The sequence below is a fragment of the Lutzomyia longipalpis genome, chromosome 3 (genome assembly GCF_024334085.1).
Source record: "Lutzomyia longipalpis isolate SR_M1_2022 chromosome 3, ASM2433408v1".
In the NCBI taxonomy this organism is placed as follows: Eukaryota; Metazoa; Arthropoda; class Insecta; order Diptera; family Psychodidae; genus Lutzomyia; species Lutzomyia longipalpis.
Window position 1 is genome coordinate 2,011,114 of NC_074709.1, and position 23,016 is coordinate 2,034,129.

Here is a 23,016-nt window from a genome sequence, read left to right on the forward strand (position 1 = left end):
TTCAATTAAACAAACACAAAAGGACACACACACACACAGCAACAGGGTAAAACAAGAAATTCCCTGAATGGAGAATTAGTTCACGAGAGAAACCTGCAAAATTTTCACCCAAAACTTTAATTAAAATTGAAAGAAGTTGAAAATTTGCACCTTATCCTCGACATCTCGGAGAATAGCGAGATGGAACTTTCCGGCAGAATCATTAATCTTGGAAAAAGCTCAGAGAATTTGCAAAGTGTTTCATGATAAATGGTAAAAGTTAAGCTGCTAATTTTTCAAATGTATCTCACAAAAATATATTGATTTCGGTTTTGAAAAGACCTTTAAAGATGTTTTTCGGGATATTTTATAATTTAAATAATTTTCTTCATTTTTTTTTATGAAAGACTTTCTTTTTATCAAGTTCCTGAGTTTTTATTTGTAGGTTCTGAGCTCAAAAGAGTCAAAAATTAATTTAGGCTGACAAAAGAGATTTTTATTTCTAAAAAATAATAAGTTTATAGAAAAACGAATAATCTCATTAAAAAAACTAAAAAATTGACTTTTCCTTTTTCAGGTTTTCAGAAAAATCTTTTTAAAAAAATGATTTCAGAAAGCGAAATTCTAAGATAAAACTAGGGGCGACTGTTTTATCCATTCAAAATAATCTAAATTCTTAAGTTCTTTTTAAAGTTTTTAGAACTTTTTCATTAGTTTATTTTTTTTATTATCAAATTGAAAAAAAAACTCTCCATATTCTAGCTTCTAACACCATCTTTCCCTTTTTTTAACAATTTTAATTTAACTGAAGAATAAAATTATTTCCTTTATAGATGCAGCGCAGCATTAAGTGATAATGAGTTTTAATTAAGAAAAAAATGTACAACCGCACTAATTAATGTCTCAGCGGTGAAACCAATTTATCGTATTCAGTGTATTTTGCCCGTGAACCAAGCATTTCTTCAACGCAAAAAGACATCCCTCAAGGAAGTTGAGGAAAAACGCCCCAAAGGTGGAAAGAGAAATAATGTCTGGAAGGAAAATTAATTAAAATTCTGAAGAAAATTGACTTTTCAAACTACATGATGGAAAGGAAAGAAAAGAAATTTTCTTCTTCCATTTCCTCCCTCGCATTTTGTGCGCGAGGCGGCTATTGAAAAAAGATGGCTGAAGAAAAATTTTCCATTGCGTAGGGTGAGTTATTGATGATGGAGAAGAAAAAAAACGTATAGCCTCATCCCATCGCGTGTGGTCGCCATTAGCCACCCCCTGTCGCTTTGGTATAATCTCACACCATCACCACGCTGTGTACACCACCCCCTCGAAGCGTCGTGAAGCATTCACCCCCTCAATGCTGTACGTACACCCCCAAACCATTTGCCTGCACGAAAACCCAATTTGAATATGAATTATATACACTGGGAAATATCTTTGGTGCTCTTTGCAAATGGGGGAGTTAACTGAAAACCAATATGGCCACCAAGGCGCTCACCAATACAGCTGAATACACCCCGGGAAACCCCTCGGGAGAGCGTCTCTATGGTGAGGGGTGGAAAAAAAAGCGGGCGAAAAACGCGAGGGTGCTCTCACAGCCAGCACACACATACTTGGAAAGGCGTCTCCCACCAAGCCGGGAAAAAATTGCGCGCACTTTTCACAACATTCGGCAGCCATGATGCTTTCAATTGGCACAATGCGCGTCACTTTTCCACCCTCCCCCAACATGTGAAAAGAAGCACACACACAAAAAAAACTCGAAGCAAATATTTAACCACCCCCTGAAGCACACCATCATCCCCTTTCTCCGGCCATATTAATTGCATATTTGCATTTTTCCTATCGACAGAAAAATCCTTTCAAAAAATATATCACAAAATGTTTGCCAAACACAATGGAAATCCATTCTGTTCACCCTCCCCCCCATCCATTGTGCCCAATTAATAAACACTTACATGGCTCGTAAGAGGGAAAAGGTCTGTGTATTTAAGCAAAACGATAAAAGCTTCTCCCGGCGTATCGCTGTCTCGCAATCATCCTCATGTGTGTGGATTCGCAGGGGATTTGCAATATTCCCCGGGAAACTCAGTGCTGCTGAGGCTCCCCCGGAAAAATAAACCCTTCACACCCTCTATTCCGCAACACGATGGGGTGGCTGTTGGAAAAATAATATCACAGAATAAAACATTGCAGTGGAATTTTAAAATGACACAGCAGCAAATTAATAAATAATTTAGGGGTGGACCCGTACTGAGTGACCAGATGCAGCAAGAATAGGGATTTAGGCATTAAATTGATTAATCATAATCAACCATGATTCTTGTCATAACATAAAAATTCTGCAATATGTTAAATAAAAGAATTTTTAGCTTTAAAAATTTAATTCTTTCAGAATATTTCTTTAAAGAATTTTCCTTTTTTTGTTCAAGTTTCTCCCTTGATATCCTCGTACTCTACGTGCGTCTGGTCACTTGGGGATAAAACTCCCCCATGCATGCAAAAACAGGGGCAAAAAAATGAGAATAAAAAAAAACTCACATGGACAAACACTCGTTTCGGCATCCATCGCTGTACATAGAGATTGAGTTCTGACTGAGTAATTTCCTCCTTGGCGCCGTCACTCCCACCCGAAAGGTACTTCAAAAATAATTGAGGAATTGATTGCCAGCCCGATTTCAGTGGATACAGGATGAAAATTAAATCGTGAGTGGCATATGAAAAAATTGAGACATTGAGCTGCAAAGAGATAGACGGAGCGGGGAAGAGAGAAAGAGAGAAATGGAAAACAAAACAATTAATATTCAATTGATGGACATCTATCCCACCACCGCCCTCCCCCCACACACCTCGTGCCGAGACACAAAATTCTTCCACAATCCTCCATTCTATGGCTGTTTGGCCAGAGAATGAAATCCCCCCCGCGAAAATCGATCCCTGCCAACTCACCTGACGATGTCCGGAGAACATAAAACTGTCGGAATTGTCGAGCGTTGCCTGTAAGTTGAGAATTTTACTTCCTGGATTCTTCACTTGTATCCTCAATTCAAATGGAACACGAACATACACCTTCTCCAGTATGAAACAGTAAATGTTTAGCTTTGGTTCAATGACTTCTGCAATGAGGTAGAAGTGAACATAATGAGAATGGGGGATTTAATTCACAATTAAGTGGGGATTCTATTTTCATTTTCTCTTTCCTGATTTTTTTAAAATGAATAAAAATTACTTTTAGTTTCATTGTCTTTTCGAAATTTTTAAATAAAAATTTGTTAGGGCGATTTGTTTGCATTTTGCGAATGATTAAAAAATATTTTTTATAATTTTTTAAAAATCTTTTCTGATATATTTTAAATATCATGAAAGATTTTAAAATTTATACATAGAAATCTTTGTTTTATCAGGAACTTGACAAAGTTTTAAAACATTAATAGGGGAGAGCGGGGCTAATAAAGTCACTCAAGGGTTTGGAAAAAGCCAAAAATATCATATTTCCTAGGTAGATAGAACAAAATGATCTGAGAAAGAGTTGTAGGGCAGTAAATTTCCTAAAGAAATGAGCCATACATTTCGCTTTATTTATTTGGGAAATATGATATTTTGAGCTTTTTCTAAACCCTTAAGTGACTTTTTTAGCCCCGGTCTCCCCTACAACCTAAAGAACCTAAAGGTCTGCCAAAAATTACTAATAAAAGATAATAAATAAACAAACGATGCACTCAGCTATATATTTTTGAAAAATAAATAAGCCTTAAAAGATTATTTTTTAAATTTAAATGAAAGCGCTAAAATTTTCAAAAAATCAATATTCTTTTAAGGCACAAAATTATGTCCTGGCTGTAAAATTGAAAATACCTAATTTATAAATTCTATTAAGTTTTGTAATTTTCTTATAAGAATTTCACGAATCCTTACAACTTTCAAATTTTATACCATAATAAAAGAAAAGTTTTAGCATAATATTGAATCAATTCTTTATAAATCTTTCAATTTCAATAATAAAAATTGATTTTTTTGTCAAACGAAGCAAATCTCGTCAATTTCTTTACAAACTTTTCAATTAAAACAATCACAAATTCCTCATTTTCTTTTTCTTTTAACATTGTTTTGTTTTGAATGAAGAATTTAAATAAAAGAAGAATGAAAATGCAGCACAAAGAGGATAAAATGTATACAAATGTAGGTACCTAGCTACCTATATATATTTTTTAAATGAAACATCCCAGTCAAGTGTTGTGTTTGCATCCCCTGAATGGACAGGAAAATTTTTGTAAAGTAACCAACTGTCTGAAAAGCTTGTAAATTTTTTAACCATCATAAAAACTCTTTTTCCCCATTTGCAAAGGAATTCTCTTTTGTCTCACAAATTCCAAAAGGAGAAAAGGTAAATATGCAGATGATTTTTTTGTGTGTACATTCATCACAGAACTGGCTGGGAAGATGAGAAAGAAAAAAAAAACCTGGACAGACATTTTCGACTACAAGGACTACAATCTTTTCAGATTCTCATTCTTCATGGAATGAGAATGCAGCCTGTGTGTGTGTGTAGTGAAGAATCTCCCCCAAAGAGATATTTATGAAAGAAAAGAGACACTTTTCAGGCTAACAATCGCGCTGAGACATTTAATTTTTTCTCCACGTGTTTGCACCACTCAAATAGGGGAGAAAATAGCACGGAAAATTGTCCTGAGCGGTCCTGAGCATCATTTACATGAAGATTTAAGAGTTAAAATGACAAGAATGTAAAAAAAAAAGCATGGTGAATTGCGACAAAAATATAACCCAGACACATGGTGGAAGAGGGAATTTTATGTTGGGCAATCTCCATAGAAATCCCATGAATTCATTTACGCTCCGTCAAATTAATTCTACAGCATACACACACACATTTCATGGACATTTCCCGCAATAACATCAATTGCACTCATTGAAAATCTCATGGAAAATCCGCAATATCAATTCAACATTGTAAATGAAATGGAAAACGATATTGGCCACTAAATAGAAACTTAACGAAACAACTAGTTTTTTTTCCTGTGAGTTCCCACAGATTCCTTCTGAGAAAAAGGGGACAATTTTTTTTCTCTTCCAGCAATCCCATAAAGATGTTTTTATATTAAAAAAAAAGTTTCTCTCAATGCTTCTCAGCAAAAAGTAAATTAATAAAATGCAAATGATTTCTCACAGTGATGGGATAAATTGTCATGAACTTTTATGGAAGGAAAAATTAGATAGGGAAGACTGGGGTTGAAGTGAGTCTTTTGCGGAGGATAAATAATATTTCCATATTAATCATTTTAAAACATTAAGAATCAATATCTTTATGGAAAAAAGAAGAAAAGTAAGTTTTTGGCTTCAAATCGCAAATCCTTCTTAGAAATAATTGTAAATGAAATTTAAATAAAGAATAAGAAGAATAGATGTATGTATAAATAAAGAGTTCTGGTTGGCTGATAAATTCCCACATCGCGTTTTTATTGGTTACTGCTGTCGCAAAATGGGAAAAGCTTCGGTGTAAAGTTAATTTGAACAAAGGTTAAAATTCGTCAATTTATACAAAACATTTTTAATTCAGCAGAAAACTCAAAAAAAGGGTTAAAATTTAGACAAAATGTACATGTGAATGAAAAATCTGGAAAATCAAATCATTTAATTTCCACGATTATGCAATTTATTTGAAAATTTAATTAAACCACCCTTCGCCCCCTAAATTAAGCATTTGTTAGCATTTGCAATGAACAAAATCAGGATAACATCAACATTTTTCACTTTCGCCCCAAAAAATTCTCCTCTAATTGCAATAAATTATAAATTATTAATCACTGCGAGTGTATCTGAAGCATAAATTTCTGCACCGTTATTTAATTATGTCAATTACATAAATTATGCACGAAACAATTTTTTTTTATATTTTTTCTTCATTCTCCCTATAAAAAAATAAATATTAATAAAATGTTAAATTTGCCAATAACGTATTATTTTTTGTGAGGTTTGAGAATGAAAAAAAAAATTCCTCTGATAAACACGAGAGAGAATAATTTATAAGCAAAATGTTTGAGATATTAATTAGTGAAATTTTTTTCCTCCATTCCACGAGTCTCATGTTATTTTATATTTTTCCCCGGAGCGGAGGGAAAGTTTATTTAATTAAAAAAAAAATACCTCTTCCACATCCACGAGTATTTTAGCAGCCCTGGAATTATCCTCTCGAGTGTGAATTCAACGGAATGAGCTTTGGGTGTCATTGTGATAAAGAGATATGGGGCGAAATATCTTCTTCTCCCAATAATTCCCTTGTTGGGGATCTCTCTAAACAATCTCCCCTCCCCCCACCCTCCGCACACACAGAAATCCCACCATCTATTTGCAATAAAAATTCATAGACTGTGGAACACTCGAGAAACGCGTCCCAGTGGGATTTTTGCTTTCAATGAGATTTTCTTATAGGAAAAAATCCCTCGAGATTCACCACAGCCAGCAACACCCCATCTCATCCTCACCACACTCTGGTGGCACATACACACAGAGGATAGGCGGGCACTCGGGATTTTTCCTTTGAACGCACCGGAGGATGCTACAAAGAGGATGGGCTATGAATTATGTGAACGCAGTTGAGCACTGCAAATAATGACATCACTGTGCTATTTGGCGTACCTACATAAGAAAAAAAAACGACCGTAATGAGGGGTCGCATGGCAAAAGGAGGAGCTACGGTAGCTCACATTTTTTTTTTCCTCCGACACTCATCCTCCTCAGCCAGTCGCTTTTTAGATGCTATAAGGACGCGCAATGAAAAAAAAATCACGGAGTTGTCGTTATTTCTCGCGCAATTTTCTACCCCCTCCCCCTGAACAGGGAACCCTCTGCGTCGTCTTCTAAAGTTACAGAGGAAGCACAATAAAACAAGGGGGTGCGTTATTCCAGAGAAAAATGTATCTTTTGATTTTGTCTTAAGGTTTCTTTGTGATGAATTAAATTAAAAAAATTGTATCAAAGATTTTTCAATGTGTATTACTTTTAATTTAATTTTGAAATGTAAATTAAATTTTAAAAAACCTGGGGTAAAATGGTGAATTTGTGGGAGATAATTTTTCATGACTTCCATGGAAATATTTAAGTTTTCCCATGACAACTATCCAATAGCAAATTTTCCGGACTACAACTTTGTCTCAGACGATTTCTCTCTATCTCAACGGGAAAATACATTTTTAGGCCATTTCCCAAACCCTTGCACATTTGCCTGTTCCTATAATCCTGGGGTAAAATGGTTAATTGCGTTTTTTGTTCGCTAATCTTTATTTAATGAAATTATTTTAGCAAGGAACTATAATATCTATTGAGATAGAGAGATTTATGTAACAATTAAAACTTTTTTTTTAATAAAAATAACGTTGAATTTAAAAAATTGCCTTTTTATTTTTTTTTAATTTATAAAGTGATTAGAGACATTTTTTTTTCTATTTAAAAAGGATTTTAATAAAAAACACCAAATTCACCATTTTGCCCCAAGCAGTATTTCATACTATCTGAGTTCTGCGGGAAAATTCGGAAAATTATTTTGAAAAATTCATATTAGATTCGTGTTTAGCACTAAAGACAATAATATCAAGTTAAATTGTTCGATTTTGTCTAAAATACTGTGTAGTCAACAATTTAGGTTATGATTTTACTAGATAATAACTTTTGATTGATTATATTTGAAAATTTCTGCCATTAAATGATTTTTGAATCAAGCTGATGTCACAAAAAATGTAGCCGTTAGAAATTAAAATTTGAAACTTCCTTTTTGTTAGGAAAACGTTGAAAAATTCGGGATTTCAGATCTAATAATTTTCCCTTAATCCCCAAAAAGATTCTAAGATCGTAATTCTTCTGAGTCTTTCATCTTATTTGATAAAAAAAAATCCATATTCGTAATGCGTCCAAATATTCAAGCGTTTTCACTTCTTTTTTTTTAAGAAAAAGCTCATTTTACACTTTTTTACAAGATCAGGAAAATTCACAGATATCGGGTGAAATGGATTCAATTTCGGACTAAATTTTACAGCTGGAATAATGAAATTTGAAGAAGTTTTAATTTACAATGATTTTTCCAAAGTTTACTTGGAACATTGTTTGATGAAGGATCAATATTGTGCCTTTTTTAAAAGATCCTAATAGAAATGTGCCAGGAAATGAGAAGAAAAGGACCATTTGATAGCTCTCTTAACTTTGAACCCATTAAACTTCCCAAGAAAAATTCTTTCTCACAAAGAAGGAATATTCCATTCTTTTTAACATTTTCCTAAAAAAAAAAAAGATTTGTTTAAAATTTTGACCTCGAGTTCCAATGGCATTATGATCAAAAAAATCATTTTCTTTCTTATTTTCTTCGGATTCATTTAGCAAAAATTTGCAATGATAGACAATACGCGAATAATAATTTTACCAAATTTTGCCCACCCTCACCTTTTACCACAAATTTATCATTTTCACTGACAAAAACATCACACCGCAATACGTTACTTACCTGTAAAATCTCTCATAATTTCATGCAAATCACAAAAAAAAGGAGGATGCAAAAATACTCATAATAAAAAAAAGTAGGTACATCGCTTTTGCAATGACATACCCCCTTTGCAAAAAAAATCTCCACCCATTTGAGCGATATCAAAATGAATGTGGCACCCAAATGAGGGTGGAAAAATGGAAAAATAATAAGAGGACAACCCCAGAATGGGAAACATGCGGGAGACGGGGGCGAGGGGCACATAAAAGAAAATTCTCTCGAATAATTACCCAATCCACTGATGCTGAATTTCGATTCATTCACCGTTGTCGTATTGGTGCGCCTCCACCTAACAACGTACACCCCCATTGCTTCACTTCCTGCCTCATTTGCCACATCTTTGTCTTGAACTCGCGGCTCCATGGTTTTGCCGTAGATGGATTTAATGGTTGTCGCCATTACTTGGCTTGCCGGATTTTCCTTTGCAACTGGAATTGCACTCTTGAATCGTTCATCCTTCGTGGGATTTGTTCTAGAGGACGAAAAAAGCCAAAAAAAGAGAAGAAACTCTAAAGAATTTTCGTACAAATTGCGCCAATTAGGTGTGTTCTCAAGAGGGTGGAAAATCAAAAGAAGAGAGAGAGAAAAAAGGTAAAATTTCAACTTACACCGAGGAATGATTAATGTTCATGTACCGCATAAGTATTGCCAAATCGTCCTTTTTGTTCTGCACCGAAATTATCCTTGAATCCTCGAGACGAGCACCGCATTTGAGGGATTTCCCACTAATTTTGGGGTATTTAACTGAATCCCTTATTTTAATATTGTCCGCCTGGGAATGAAGCGAATGGGTAGAGAAAAAAAAGGACATTTCAACGATTAATTGCCTTTGAGAAAAAAAAATCTTCTTTGCTACCCACAATGTGGAGAGTCGCGTCGAGAATATCAATGTCGCACGTTGCCTTCACTTCCATTTGAATCCGAAGGATAAAATCCTCATCTTGGTACGCCTTGAAGAGGACTTTTCGGTTGAGAGTGTAGAAAGTGGCCGTGAGTTGGATTTCATCCTGACATGGAATCATTATCGTGTCCTCCTTGGTCTTTCGCACACAATTCTCTTCATATTCGATTTTTATGTTGTGATTCACCCCACCATCATTGCTCTTCTCCACATTCTTTTGATGTGTGGGCGATTCCGTGTCAAAGGGTACAAATTTCTCCCCTGAATACCCCGTGGGTTCCCTCACAATTGACGCCATAGACGTGATTTGGTACCACATCTTCTGGGTCAACTCTATATTGCCCCGTACGAGACTTATCACGTAGTACACGAGGGACGTTGATGACTGCAATGCTTTGGCCCCAACATCAATTTGAATTGTTGAGTAGAGTGTCTTACGTGGCTCCGTAATGTCCGTTGCGAGGAAAACTACCCAAGAAAAAACGATTTTTTTTTTCAAATTTTAGATTAACTTCAGAGGCCCCTTGATGACTAAAATGCTCTATTAGCTGAAAATAAAATAAAATAAAATTCCCTCACCTTTGTTCCTCAAATGAAGCGGAACAGTCACAGAGAGCCCAACATTGTCGAGGCACGAATCGAAATTGTTGTAAAGATTAATGACAACGCGATAGAATTCATTCATTAACATTGGTTCATCGCTCAAATTCACCTGTGCTGCCATTTGGTACCTAACATACAGACAAGACCACACGTTAATTTTCCTAAAAGCCCCCTCATTCTTTTTTTAGCTGTGTTTCTTTCAGACACAGCTTTTGTGTACCGAGCAAAATCGAAAGTCGTCAGATCGGGCTCAAACTTGGGATGAGCACGAATTAGGGTCCCCACATTCCGTCCGGAATCAATCGCTAAATTGCAAGAGAACGGTGATAGATAGAGACTTGCGGTAAACGGCAAAGTTTAAAAGTCGACTGGAAGACGTCCGATTATGATGTCAAATTTTACCCCCCACCCCCGCGTCCGCCATTTTGAATAACCTCAAAATTTTGTTTTGCCTATATCTCAGCCCCTGTAACAGCTAAAAATCTGAAATTTTGATATGTTGTAGGAGCCATCAAGACCTTTCCAACGATACCTCATTTTCGAAAATCGGTCAAGCCATTTAGCCAATATGGCCGTCACAATTTTTCATCCAAAATCGACCATAACTCGAAAACGGCTTGACCGATTTTGATCAACCCGGGGTCAAATGAAAGATCTCAACAAACCCTACAACTCTCTAGAACATCCAAAGTTTTAAAAGTGACCGCTAGGGGTCCAAAAATCAAAAACAAAATTTTCGAAGAATTTTCGATGAATATCTCGAAAACGTCATTATCGATTTGCTTCAAAATATGATATATTATAGCTGACTGCGGGTGGAATTCACTACTCAGTAAACCTCTTCTTAAGTCGGTTTTTAAGTCAGTCTTAAGGTTTTAAGTCCGTTTTTATAAGTCTGAATTAAAATTTTTAAGTCGGTCTTGAAATTTTTAAGTCGGTCTTGAAATTTTTAAGTCTCATTAACATTTTACAAATGATGTTTGGATTGGAGATTGTCAGATGCACTTTTTGGAACTTAAAAAATTGAAAAGTGTAATCAGCAAGAACACTTTTCAATTTTTTAAGTTCCTTTTTTAAGTTCCAATAAGTCCAATTTGAATTTTGTACTGTTTCCGGATTTCAATCGATTTTCAAGAGTTTCTTGGTCGCTGAATAAGGCCCAATCTCCAAACATCAAAATTTGTAAAATTTATTGAAAAATATGCAATTTGTTAATCTGACTTTAAAACTTTATGACCGATTTACAAATTTTAAAACTGACTTCAAATTTTTAAGCCGAATTTAATAAAATTGACCTAAAACCTTAAGACTGACTTAAAAATCGACTTAAATTTTTAAGTCCGACTGAGCAGTGAATTCCACCCTATAACATCTATTAATAAAAAAAAAATTTTTAATTTATGTCGCCATTTTGAAAATATCGAGTTCTAACTTTGACATGTGATATCTCGGGTTCTACAAGTCCGATTTTGATCAAATCAAGCGCAAATGAAAGGTTTCGTGAAACCCTACAAATGTCTAGAACAATGCAACTTCGAGAAATGACCGCGAGGGGCGCTAAAGTCAAAATCAAAATTTTCGAAAATTCTAAACTTGAATTTTTCGAAAATGGCGTTATCGATTTACTTCAAATTTTCATATGTTATAGTTGAGGTTAAGACCTTTCCAACGATAGCTCAAAATCGAAAATCTATGGAGCCTTTTCTATGACTTTTCTATCTTTCCTAGTTTTGCAAATATTTAAATTAATTCGCGGTCTAGTTTGCCCCCAGAAAATTGGTACACTGAAAGAAACACAGCTCTCGTAAGCTTGGTCAGCTTACCAGTACATTTTTTTTGTTAGAGGAAGAAAATCTTACGTTGGAACAATGTAACAGCTCGTATTGGTAGCCTTGGATGCATCACAGCTGGATGATTTATCCTTGAAAATCTGCTGCTGATTTAGAGTTGTTGACTTGAGGAGAACTGCAAATCTCCTCTCTGTGCCAATTTGTAGTTCAACCCTTCCAATTGTGAGCTTATCATTCTCCGTGAATTGTCGTGAATCCACAGAGAAGAGAGCTCTGTACGCGGCTTCGGGGACAACCATCAATTCCGGGTCTTTTAGCTCCTCTCCAGCCTCATTGGAAGTTGGTGTAAACTGAATGACCTTCTTAGCTTTCAACTTAACACTCAACTTTGGGCTATTGAGCACAACGGAAATTCCCCGGATCTTCAGCGGAACCTCCGTGAGGGATTTTATATTCAACTCAATTGTAATCTCTTCATCGAAGATCGCCTGGCTCTCCGCGAAGGACACCCCGCAGGCAAAGAGATCACTGATCTTGTCCAAATCCACAATAACAGGCTCTGTGAATTTGTCCAGAGCATGCTCCCAAGCCTGCGTGACATCCACCGCGGGTGGTTGCTGGATGCACGTGGGAACAACCCCTTGAAAAACCCGCCACAGATTCTCCAGAATAGCTATCCGGTCGGATTTTGAGGCGATAATCCGCGGAGACATTGCCTCAATGCTGCATGAAACGTAATCCGGCACAGAGGCTGAATAGTAGGCCGATAGGAAAGTCTTCATGAGGACTTCCGTGAAAATCTTGTACCACTTATCCGTGCGATAGTCACTCAGCATGAGCGAGAAGAGCGTGAGGGCTTTTGCATGATCACCACTCTTCAGGTACTCCTCAGCCATGTTAACGGCTAACTTTTTGCGAAATCTCAGGCATTTGTAGATCTTATATTGAGCCATAGCTTGACCCAAATAGGAGATAATTGCTCCGGAATGATTAAATTCCTTCTCATTGGCATACAGGATGTTCAGGATGTTCTGCTCATTCACCATTTCACCCGTTTTATTGCCACGAACGCCAAAGAAGTCACTGTACAGGAGGTTGCTGCTGCTCTTATCCACTGCCTGCACTGTGGTCATTTCTGGAAGGGAATTCAACTTTTAATTCTCTTAAAATCTCTTAATTTTTAAGATTTACTTGAACAATTGAGGAATGCTTCATTTCTCTTTGCTGTAAATTCAGCTGCTCTAAAGTAATAGATTCCCGGATGTTGAGTCTGTAGAGCAGGTAAACCCCCCTTGATGGCATCACAGAACAAATCTCCAAAAGAACTGAATCTGTTTTTAAAAAAATCTTAAAATAAAATAAACTCTTAAAATTAAAAGGAACATCTCCTTACTGGACACAGAGCCATCCGTAGTGCTCAAAGAGAAGCTCCCGACTTCCGGTTTTCCCTTTATAGAGCTCAATGTGGGCATTGAATTGTGTTATAGCATCTCTGGGCACGTTCATCTTGAACATAAGTCGACTCCTCTTGTAGCTAAGGAAGCCAGCGACTGTCTTAATTTCCGTACAGTTAGTATCAACCACCCGGATATCCTCGAGGATCATGTAAGCTTGCGTATAGTACTTCAGGGCTGTTGTGAAATCATGCAGCATCTCCGACATGAAGCCCAGCTTGAACTGATGCCGTATCTTGAGGACTTGATGATTTGCCGACAGCTGATCCCGATGCATTTTTATTTGCTTTATAATTTGCGTGTAGTACGACTGGGCGACATCAAGAAAAGCCGACTCGAGGCGCAAAATATGCCCCATGAGGTGATCTGAGTGATTCAGAACGAAAATCATCTTTGGACTGACATCACAGGCTGAGGCAAGATTGCTTATGCGCTCTGTGGTGGCGAGTTCATCGCCTGGAACTCTTCCGGATGATCCGGATTGAATCAGGACAATTGCAAGGCGACTTAGGCGACCCTGCAACAACGATTTTTCATAAAATTCCATCTGTTGCAAGAGAATTTCTCTATAATGGCTCGGATCTTTATAAAACTCGTTGAAAAACGAGAAATGAATTTAAAAATTCAAAAAACGGTGACTTTGAAAGGTTTAGAAACGTTAACAAAATCATTCAATATCACTTATGTGCGATTTTGATAGGTTTTAAAGTCGTGAGCCGCAAAGTAGGTAACTTTGAAAGGTTTAGAATGCAGTCGCGACAATTTTTTATTCATTCAACCTTTTCAACTCAAATTTTTGTTTTTAAAATCTTTTTTTTTATTTTTTGTTTTCATCCGGTGTCATTCGACGCGATTTCATCGAAGATTTTCCCGGAAAATTCAACAAAGACGAGAAAATTGCAAAAAGCTATGTTTGTACGGATATGGGTTAATAACGGATTCATTTTGAATGTTCAACGGTTAAAAGCTCTCAATTTTTCTTCCGGAAAAAAATGAATAAAAATTAATTTCTTGTGCCAAAATATCCAAAAACAAAAAAAAACCAACTTTCATTCCAGAGACTCCCAAGAATTCTAAGAACTTGGAAAACAATCCCTGGAATGACAATACTCCAGGCATTTGAGGAGTTTTCAGACTGCAGAAGCTTTCCAACTCTTCCAACTCACCTGAAGGGAATTCCGGAGAGTCTGTACAGCCGATGTGCACTGCAGCTGCTTCTCAGCCCACGTTGGATCACTCAATTCGATGCTGTGGAATGTGACAACAACAGCCGGAAGGATATGCAGATGCTTCAGGATCCAGTTCCTCTTGAGAATCCCCTTTGGATGGTACCATTCGTAGGATTGTCGTTTTGGCTTCGACACGGGGAATTCGTAGTTTGTTGGGATGAGCTTAAACTGCAGATGAAGCCTTGTGGAAGAGAAAGTTAGGATAATGGGCAGATGCTGATGGGCAGATAAATTCCAATGATTACCTGTCGTTCTTCCGGTTGGCATTGAAAGCATCCCAGATGGACTTGTGTACGGAATTCTTAGCTGTGTCCAGACCACAGAAGCCAACGAGTGGCTGAGGGGTGGCTGTTAGTTCTGGTGGGAGGACACTACAGTCCATTTTCTTGCAGGAAAATCCAGGAAAAGAGACACACAATCAAAACTTCCCAGAAGGGAGGATGACACGGATGAGCTTTTCCGGAAATCCTCCGGAAATGTCATGTGGAGTTACCAACGCATACCGTTCGTGGCAGCACTGTCGCTTTTTTGGTGTTTTTGGGAATTTTGCTTGGATAAATTTTCTCTTTTTCACTGGGAAAAATCACCTCGATTGCCGTGAATTTGTTGTGTTGCGAAGCATGGACTGATGGTGAATTGTGTTGCGTACACTTGAACAGCTCACGTGTGTCGAGAAACGAGAAAAAGGATGATTATTCAGGAACCAATTCAGGTTAGTTGGTCGCAATGGCAGCAAATCGATTTTTCTTCGAACAAGAGAGGAAGTGAGGTGTATACAAGGAAAAACCACAGCTTTTCCACCTCTTTCCCCATCTCGTGGGGCAATGAGTGCAATGGCAATTGGGTCAGGCACACCTGAGGTGTATTTTTGGAGTGATTGCACAACGACGGTTTGTGTGAAAAAAGCAAATTTCAATTTCATTTCGTTCGTTGTCTTCCACAGGCAGCCATTTGGCATTGTTTAAACCACTACGCCTTCCGGGATGCCACTTTCCTCGCTGAGAAACTCTGCTCAGAAGGTGAGTTCTCCTGCTGTCTCCTGTGTGACCTTCATCCCTACGTAGCTCACCTACTAAATTCTGCGATAAATTCCCTTTTCAGTGGAAACGGAGGAGTCTATCTTTCTTCTGGCCACTTGCTACTACCGTTCCGGACAGGTACATCAAGCATTCTGGTTGCTACAGTCCAAGGGCGCACGGACACCCCAGTCACGCTTCCTCCTCGCCAAATGCGCCATCGAGCTCAACCAGTAAGTTTCTCTTCTCTCCTTCTTACTTCCCTTTCACTTTTTTTTTTCATTTTCATTCTTTGTGGCTTTTCCGGAGAGTCCAAAAGAACCCTTCTGCCCTCAAAAGGGAGCTCAAAGAGATGCTCTAAGCAAATACAATTAACCCATTTAGGGCCCATTAACCTTATCACTCTATCTTGCAAATTTCTCCATATTGTTGTATTTTTTCTTATCAGAAGATAATAAAAATTTGCAAGAGACATTAAGGGAAGTAGCTTGAATGCTTTTAATGGGTTAGAGAGATAAGAAACAATTTTCAATATCCGGGAAAGCCATAAAATAAACAAAAGAACAATAAAAATATCAAAAAATGCATGCAAAAGTATTGAAAGAGAATATTTTTTCTTATAGGATTCACGCTGCGGAATCTGCGCTATCAAATGAGGATTTCACAAAGCAAAAGACCCTGGATGACATTTGCAAGGATTTCGGTGAGATTGCCTGTTTTGCGTTGCAGCTCATTGCGAAGATTTGCACAAAAACAGAGAGATCGGCCCTCGCTTCGGAGGCCCTTTTGCGCTCCCTGAAGCTGAATCCGTTCCTTTGGCACTCATTTGCGGATCTGTGCGATCGCGGGGAGAAACCCGATCCGAATGCAATCTTCCAGTTCAGCAGTACCGACATCTTTGCAACGTGCCACAGCCAGACGACGAATAATTGTGTGCTTATGGGGCCGGATGTGGGTGGGACACCCCTACTCAATACAACCTGCAACAATTCCAGCATCCTGGCCACACCTGTGGATCAGTGCATTGTCGTACAGCAGCAGGGTGGACTGATTGTACCGAAGGTGCTCACATTGGAGGAAACCCCACGCGGGACACCATTCACGGATAGTCTGAGCAGTAGTGGCGTTGGCATTGGGATGGACATTGAGACCCCAATGAAGAAGCAATTCAAGTATTTGTCATCAATTAGTCCCATCACGCCAAGCTTCGGGGTACTGCCACTGCATAGTCCGACCGATGGAACGGCGGCACCGGGTGTGACGACGCCGGGGCAGACGCTGGCGGAGGTGAATGATCAAAAGGGAAGCGGGAAGAAGAGTAAAAATTCAGGGCAGTGTGTTATTAATCGCAAAGAGGGGCCACTGCAGCAAGCAAAGCCGATGCTCAACAATCAAACAGGCAACTACCCAACGAGACCACAGCAAACCCCAGGAATCACAGGTAGGTGATTTTTCTTTATTTATTTTTTTACGAATTTCAAAAATGTCAAAAGATCTGAATGAAAATTTCTCGTAAAAGTTAAAGAGAAAAGGAGTTTATTCATCGCTATATGGGTCATAATCTAATTTAAAGAGATAATCATAATATGCTTAATTATTATTTATTTTAAAAAAATAGGAAAATTTCACGCATAATCTTGAAGGGAAATTAAAAAAAAAGTCATAAATCGTCTAAAAATTTTCCGGATGACAAAATCAAGCAAAAATATGTCAAAAAATGACATAATTATTGAATTTTTTGTGTTTTTAAATACATGAAACATTTTTACTTATGTTTCGTCTATGAGTTTTATAAGGACTTTTTAATGTTTCAGTTCGTCTCTTTGTCAATCCTTTCACGACCGCATGAAACATTGAAACAACGTAAAGATATCGACTAGAAAAAAGTCAGAATGTTTCTGTGTTTCATGAGATTTCAATAGGAAAAAATGCGTGAAACATGTGCGTTAATGTTTCATTAATGAAAGATAAGATCTTATTGCAATACTTATGAATTCTGTACGGAATTTTATCATTATCTTATCCTAACTGAGACTGCATTATTTTCCTTTCTGAATTAATTTTTTATTAACTCTCTCGCGTTCGTATGAAACATTGAAACATTTGGTCCCTTCAGAGTGATTATTTATTTTGTTGATGATCTCAAAGAACATTTTCTTGCCAATTTATCTTCTTTGACATTTTATTTACTGGTTTTATTTAAAAAATACACAAATTTCTGACCCGGAAAAAAAATGAATTACCAAAATTCAAGAAAATAGAATGTTTCACAATTGGGCCAGCTAGGTAACCCTTTCGCGTCCAAGGTGAAACATAAAAACATTGAAACATACGCTGTTTTAACACGATATTTATTCTATGAATGCTCTCAAAGGATATTTTTTTTAGGTAAAACGTCTTCTTTGACTTCTTCTGCGTGAATTTCATGTATTTCTAACAAAGAAAAATAAATGATTAAAAAAAAACGCGAAAGGGTTAATATTTACTTTTTAATCATGTTTCTAAGTAATGTTTCAAATATTCCTTGTCAAAACTCACCGGTGAAATATTATAACACATGTTTCACGACTTCTAGAGCCAAAAAACACATTAGTGACGTCATTTTTTTGCATTTTCCGGAAAATTTTATCCGGAAGTTTGTTTAGTAATTTCTGAATCTTTGTATCGTTCTTAAGTCCTAAAAAATAAGATCATGACTCAAACAAACCAAAAGAAAAGGAATAAACTCCTTTTGAAAAGAAGTGAAATAAAAGAAAAAAATTCAACTGAATTCTCAGGTCAGAGTGTACGGAGGAGCTCACGGCTCTTCAGTAGTAGCTACTCAGTGAAGGAGAATAGTAAAAGTAGTCAGAATATCAACAAATTCGCCACACCGCGTTCCCCATCGCGAAAGGCAAAACAACAGAGGATATCAATTATAAATTCCTCGTTGAATGATCACTTGAGTGGGAGTGAGAAGAAGATGGAGAAGGAGAAGGTGGAGACGGTGACATCGGCAGCCGATACGAAAGTTCTCCTCAATAATAGCATAAATGCTGCTCAGAGTCTCAATCAGCAGGTGCTGGCAATGAAGCGTCAGAGTGCTGAGGGGTTGCTGCAGCTACTGCGGCAACTGGGTCAGGGGTATTTGCAATTGAGTCAGTACAATACACGGGAGGCCATTGAGGCATTTGCTAGTGTACCACCGCAGCACTACAGTAGTAGCTGGGTGCAGAGTATGACAGCACTGGCGTGCCATGAGCAGCGAGACTATGAGAGAGCCACAAAGATTTTCAAGGAGATTCACGAGAGGGAACCACATCGACTGCACCTCATGGAGATCTACAGTACAGCCCTGTGGGCACTTCAGCGTGAAGTGTCGCTGTCGGCATTGGCGCAGGATCTCATGGGGCAGGATAAGAATAGCCCAATTCCCTGGTGTGTGGCGGGGAATTGTTTTTCACTGCACAAAGAGCATGAGATTGCGATAAAATTCTTCGAGAGGGCTGTTCAGGTGGATCCGGAGTTTGTTTACTCCTACACACTGCTGGGGCATGAATTTGTCATTACGGAGGAACTGGAGAAGGCCATGTCGAGCTTCCGGACGGCAATTGTGAAGAATCATCGGCACTACAATGCGTGGTTTGGCATTGGGACGATCTACTCGAAGCAGGAGCGGTATAGTCTGGCGGAAATTCACTACCAGCGTGCATTGAAGATAAATCCGCGGAATTCCGTTGTGATGGTGCATATTGGCGTTGCCCAGGGGTACCTGGGGCAGAATGATAGGGCCATGCAGACCTTCAATCAGGCCATGAAGTTCGATGCCAAAGATCCCCTTTGTAAATTCCACCGGGCAACGATGCTGTTCAAAATGGGCCAATATGAGGAGGCATTGCGTGAGCTGGAACAGCTGAAGGAGCTCGTACCCAAGGAGAGTGTTGTCTACTACTTGATTGGGAAGATTCACAAGAAATTGGGGAATGGGGATTTGGCACTAATGCACTTCAATTGGGCCACGGATCTCGATCCGAAGGGTGCCAATAATCAAGTTCGGGAAACATTCGATGCATCATGCAGTGTTGTCCGTGCTGCAGCCTCCGCCAGTACCACACCAAGTGTCAATCCATCCGGAAGTGCCCTCGAGAGTGGGGTGAATGATCAGGAGCCAGCTTCGGAGAGGAGTGACGATTCAACGCAGCTACGGACAGCTGAGCCTGAGCTACACAGTAATCCCTACGATAGCGATAGTTTCTGATATGTGATATTGTGAGAAATTTATTGTAATGTGTGGATTTGTGCGAAGGAATCAGGAGCAGGAAGAAGCAGCAGGATAACACGAAAACAATTTGCCAGCAGACGCCATAGATCCAGCCTCCCTGAAATGCAGGTCCCCCCGCCCCCAAGAATATTGGAGACATCAACAACAAAAAATATTTTTACTCGAAAGCAAGGAAGGAGAAAAAAATTCTTATTTATCGAAACTCAATTTTTTTTTAAATTTAGGAAAAGAATAAATTTTTGTAGATTCTGTTTTTTCTAAGTTACATCATTATTCTTTTTTTGTGTTTACAAACAATTTTCCTTTTTAAAGAGAAAAAAAATTCCAAAAGAGTGGCCTGCCAATAAAAATGATCATGAAAAATCACAAATTGAGTTTTAATTTTGATCTTTATTTTAAGAGGAAAAAATAGTTGATTGTAACATTATTTTATTGGTCAGTTAATATTTGATTTTTGTCAAGAAAATATTCTTTTCTGGTCAGGAAAATATTCGGTTATATTTTGGCGAAGAGAACATTTAATTTTAATCAAGAAAATATTCGTTTTTGATCAGAAGAATATCTGTTTTTTTATTAGGAAATATGTTAGATTCTGGGCTAAAGAATATTCGATTCTGAAAAATAGAATATTCTGTTGTATTTTGGTAAAGAGAATATTTAATTTTAGTTAGAAGAATCCTTGATTTTAATCAAGAAAATATTCGTTTTTGGTCGGGAATATTCTTTTTCAGTCATAAAGACAGAGAACATTCCATTTTGGCGCCAGAAAGGCGTTTTATTTTACCAAGAAAACGGGTAAAATGACAAAAAGAATATTCGATTTAAACTATGGAATATTTAATTTCTCTCTCGAATTCCCCTCTAAATTTCTCAACCAATCAGAAAATGCTTCTTTCAAATAGATTCTTCTTCTTTTTCATTTACAATTTATTTCTGTGGTAAGTTATATTGAAAGATTGAACTTTGGTGCAAAGTTTATTTAAATTGAGTATAAATAGGTACTGAAATTATTAAAATAATTTTAGAATAGTTAAATGTTGATGAAAAGCTAAATTCTGAACTTTAACGAGTAAACAAAAAGCTTGTCTTGTATGACGTTTCGTGAAAGTTATTTGTCATCTTCAGGTTCTGTTGAGTTATTTTTCGGAATTTTACGAACCTTTCAGCCTACAATAAGTTTATTAAAACGTCGCTAGACAACGTGAAAGATAGCGATTGTTTTCTTTTGCATCACAATCAAGTTATTCAGCATAAAATTTGAAATTACGCTTCAATTGAATTGATTAAGTAAATTAGCTGAAAAACACTTTTTTTGAATACAATATTCCTTTATTATTCGTCTCGAATATATCGAATATTGCCGATTATTCCCGAATAATTCTAATTAATGGAGTATCACTGATCATGGTCCAAAAATTAGAATTTTATATCGAATATGATCCCCGATTAATTGTTTATTTCTCTCAAACAACCCGAATAAATATTCCCAACAGAATATTTATTCATAGTACAGAAAATCAATTCCCGAATATCACGAACATCCAAAGAAAAACATAATTTTAAATTCAGATAAATGCCCCTTGTTCAATTTTAATCCGAAAGAAAAGAAAGACATTTTTTTCGCTGATTTTTAGTTTATTTTATAATTAAAAATGCTTCATAATATTAAATCATACAGAGAATTATTTTTAATATTATTTTATTAATAAAAATAGGAAAAATTGGCGAAATTTAGAAAGAAACATCCAAGGACTGCAAGAGGGTGCTCTTGAGTACAGTATCGAGTGCCTTTTGCACTTTGGGGTCCTGCAGGAGGCGAATGGTGTTCTCACGATTGGGATTGTCCGGCGCCAGTGGGGGTTTAGTGTTTGTAGCACTACTCCCGGTGATACTGGGCCCATTGAGAATACTGAGAATCTTCTGCTGCAGATCCAACTCTTGCTGCTGTTTCTTCTGATGTTGCGCCTGCTCCTCGAGGATGGCTGTGGCTGTTCCCGCTTCGTCGCCCAGCTCCACTTTGAGTTGCATCTCACGACGCTCATTGAGGTACTTGATGATCTTATCGTACTGCAGCACAGTCACCATTCGATTCTCCGCCAGGAGCACAAGGAGGGATTGAATGTGATCGGGGTGCTTGTCCTTGAGGGTGTGCGTTGCAATTGGGGTGATTGGGAGTGCTTGAGTGGTGGCAATGGGCGTGGGAAGGGCAGCTTGGGAAGCAATTGTGTCCCTCTTGACTTTTTCCCGAAAGTTCTCAGCAATGAACTTTATAGCATCCTCAACGGGCATATTTCGGTGTTCAGCAGGTTGACCGTAGAGGATGTTCACCGTAATACTCCGATGTTCCTCATTCTGTGGCGTCACGAGGACGGCATAGAGGCAGCCACGGGAGGAAATGTTGCCCAAAACTTTCCCAATGGGAACGTCATCATTGGGATAGAGGAGATCCACGAGCAATCCCAGGCGTTTGAGGTGGGATTCAATGGCTTCAGCGTAGGCGGTGAGAGCCTTCGAGACCACGATGATTTCGCAGTCATTCCTTCCCGGAACTACCATCCATGATGGGTAGCTAATGGGGGGAATGTTCATGAGACCAGCCCCAAAATCGGGCTTCCGCAAGTACGCACCAGTCCATGGTATCGGAGCTGGAGCCATTGGAGGTGGTTGTGATGGATCCGCAGCATCCCACACTCCTGTCGGCTTCGGCACATTATTCTGGGCAGCTGGTCGATTACTCCCAATCCCCGTCTGAGCTGGCTTCACGAAGATCTTCTTCCCGTGGATCATGCCGTGCTTGTCCTGCAGAACTGCCGCTGCACACTCTTCCGACTCAAACTGGATGAAACCAAAGCCCCGGTTAACCACCACACCAACGATACTCCCGTATTTCTGAAAATAATCTTCCATCTCTTTACGCGTTGTCCCCTCCGCCAGTGCCCCCACGTATACACGGGACCGCACTGTGGCGGGATCGCGAATAAAACTCAGATCCATCGTCCTAACCTAATTTCTCTGACCAAAACTACTCTCAAGGATTTTTCCGGGAAAATAAATTCTCAAGCACGTCCACAACGAAGCTAATTCACAGATGGATTCTTCAAGACTCTCTTTAGCTGCTTTTCCACGCAGTTTTCCCAGAATAACTCCTATTTTAACTCAATTTTCCCAAATAATGAGACTTTTTCGCGTCCGGGGTTTGTTTATTTATTTCTTTTTGACATTTTGTTCTCTCCCTCGCACT

General features: G+C 38.0%; 3 protein-coding genes across 5 annotated transcripts; 1 reads left to right on the top strand and 2 right to left on the bottom strand.

Moving 5' to 3' along the window:
• Positions 1-1,932: 1,932 nt before the first annotated feature.
• On the bottom strand, positions 1,933-14,971 carry LOC129794040 (trafficking protein particle complex subunit 11). Its single transcript, XM_055834615.1, has 12 exons — positions 14,744-14,971; positions 14,436-14,679; positions 13,209-13,786; positions 13,007-13,146; positions 11,885-12,950; positions 10,002-10,153; positions 9,382-9,890; positions 9,130-9,293; positions 8,752-8,993; positions 2,923-3,089; positions 2,515-2,712; positions 1,933-2,131 (listed from the first exon to the last, which is right to left on the bottom strand). Exons 1-12 carry the CDS (start codon positions 14,878-14,880, stop codon positions 2,108-2,110), a joined length of 3,621 nt encoding a protein of 1,206 aa, XP_055690590.1. The 5' UTR covers positions 14,881-14,971; the 3' UTR covers positions 1,933-2,107.
• A 21-nt stretch (positions 14,972-14,992) lies between these two features.
• On the top strand, positions 14,993-20,145 carry LOC129794042 (cell division cycle protein 27 homolog). Its single transcript, XM_055834620.1, has 5 exons — positions 14,993-15,210; positions 15,442-15,517; positions 15,600-15,747; positions 16,138-16,955; positions 18,292-20,145. Exons 1-5 carry the CDS (start codon positions 15,187-15,189, stop codon positions 19,749-19,751), a joined length of 2,526 nt encoding a protein of 841 aa, XP_055690595.1. The 5' UTR covers positions 14,993-15,186; the 3' UTR covers positions 19,752-20,145.
• Positions 20,146-21,389: 1,244 nt separating this feature from the next.
• On the bottom strand, positions 21,390-23,010 carry LOC129794043 (nuclear receptor coactivator 5). 3 transcript variants are annotated; one of them, XM_055834623.1, is made up of 2 exons: positions 22,779-23,010; positions 21,390-22,610 (listed from the first exon to the last, which is right to left on the bottom strand). In XM_055834623.1, exon 2 carries the CDS (start codon positions 22,560-22,562, stop codon positions 21,507-21,509), a length of 1,056 nt encoding a protein of 351 aa, XP_055690598.1. In that variant the 5' UTR covers positions 22,563-22,610; positions 22,779-23,010; the 3' UTR covers positions 21,390-21,506. The 3 variants fall into 3 exon arrangements, with proteins under 3 accessions (XP_055690598.1, XP_055690597.1, XP_055690596.1); XM_055834622.1 differs by having other exon boundaries at positions 21,390-22,664; XM_055834621.1 differs by having other exon boundaries at positions 21,390-23,010.
• Between the last annotated feature and the right edge of the window lie 6 nt (positions 23,011-23,016).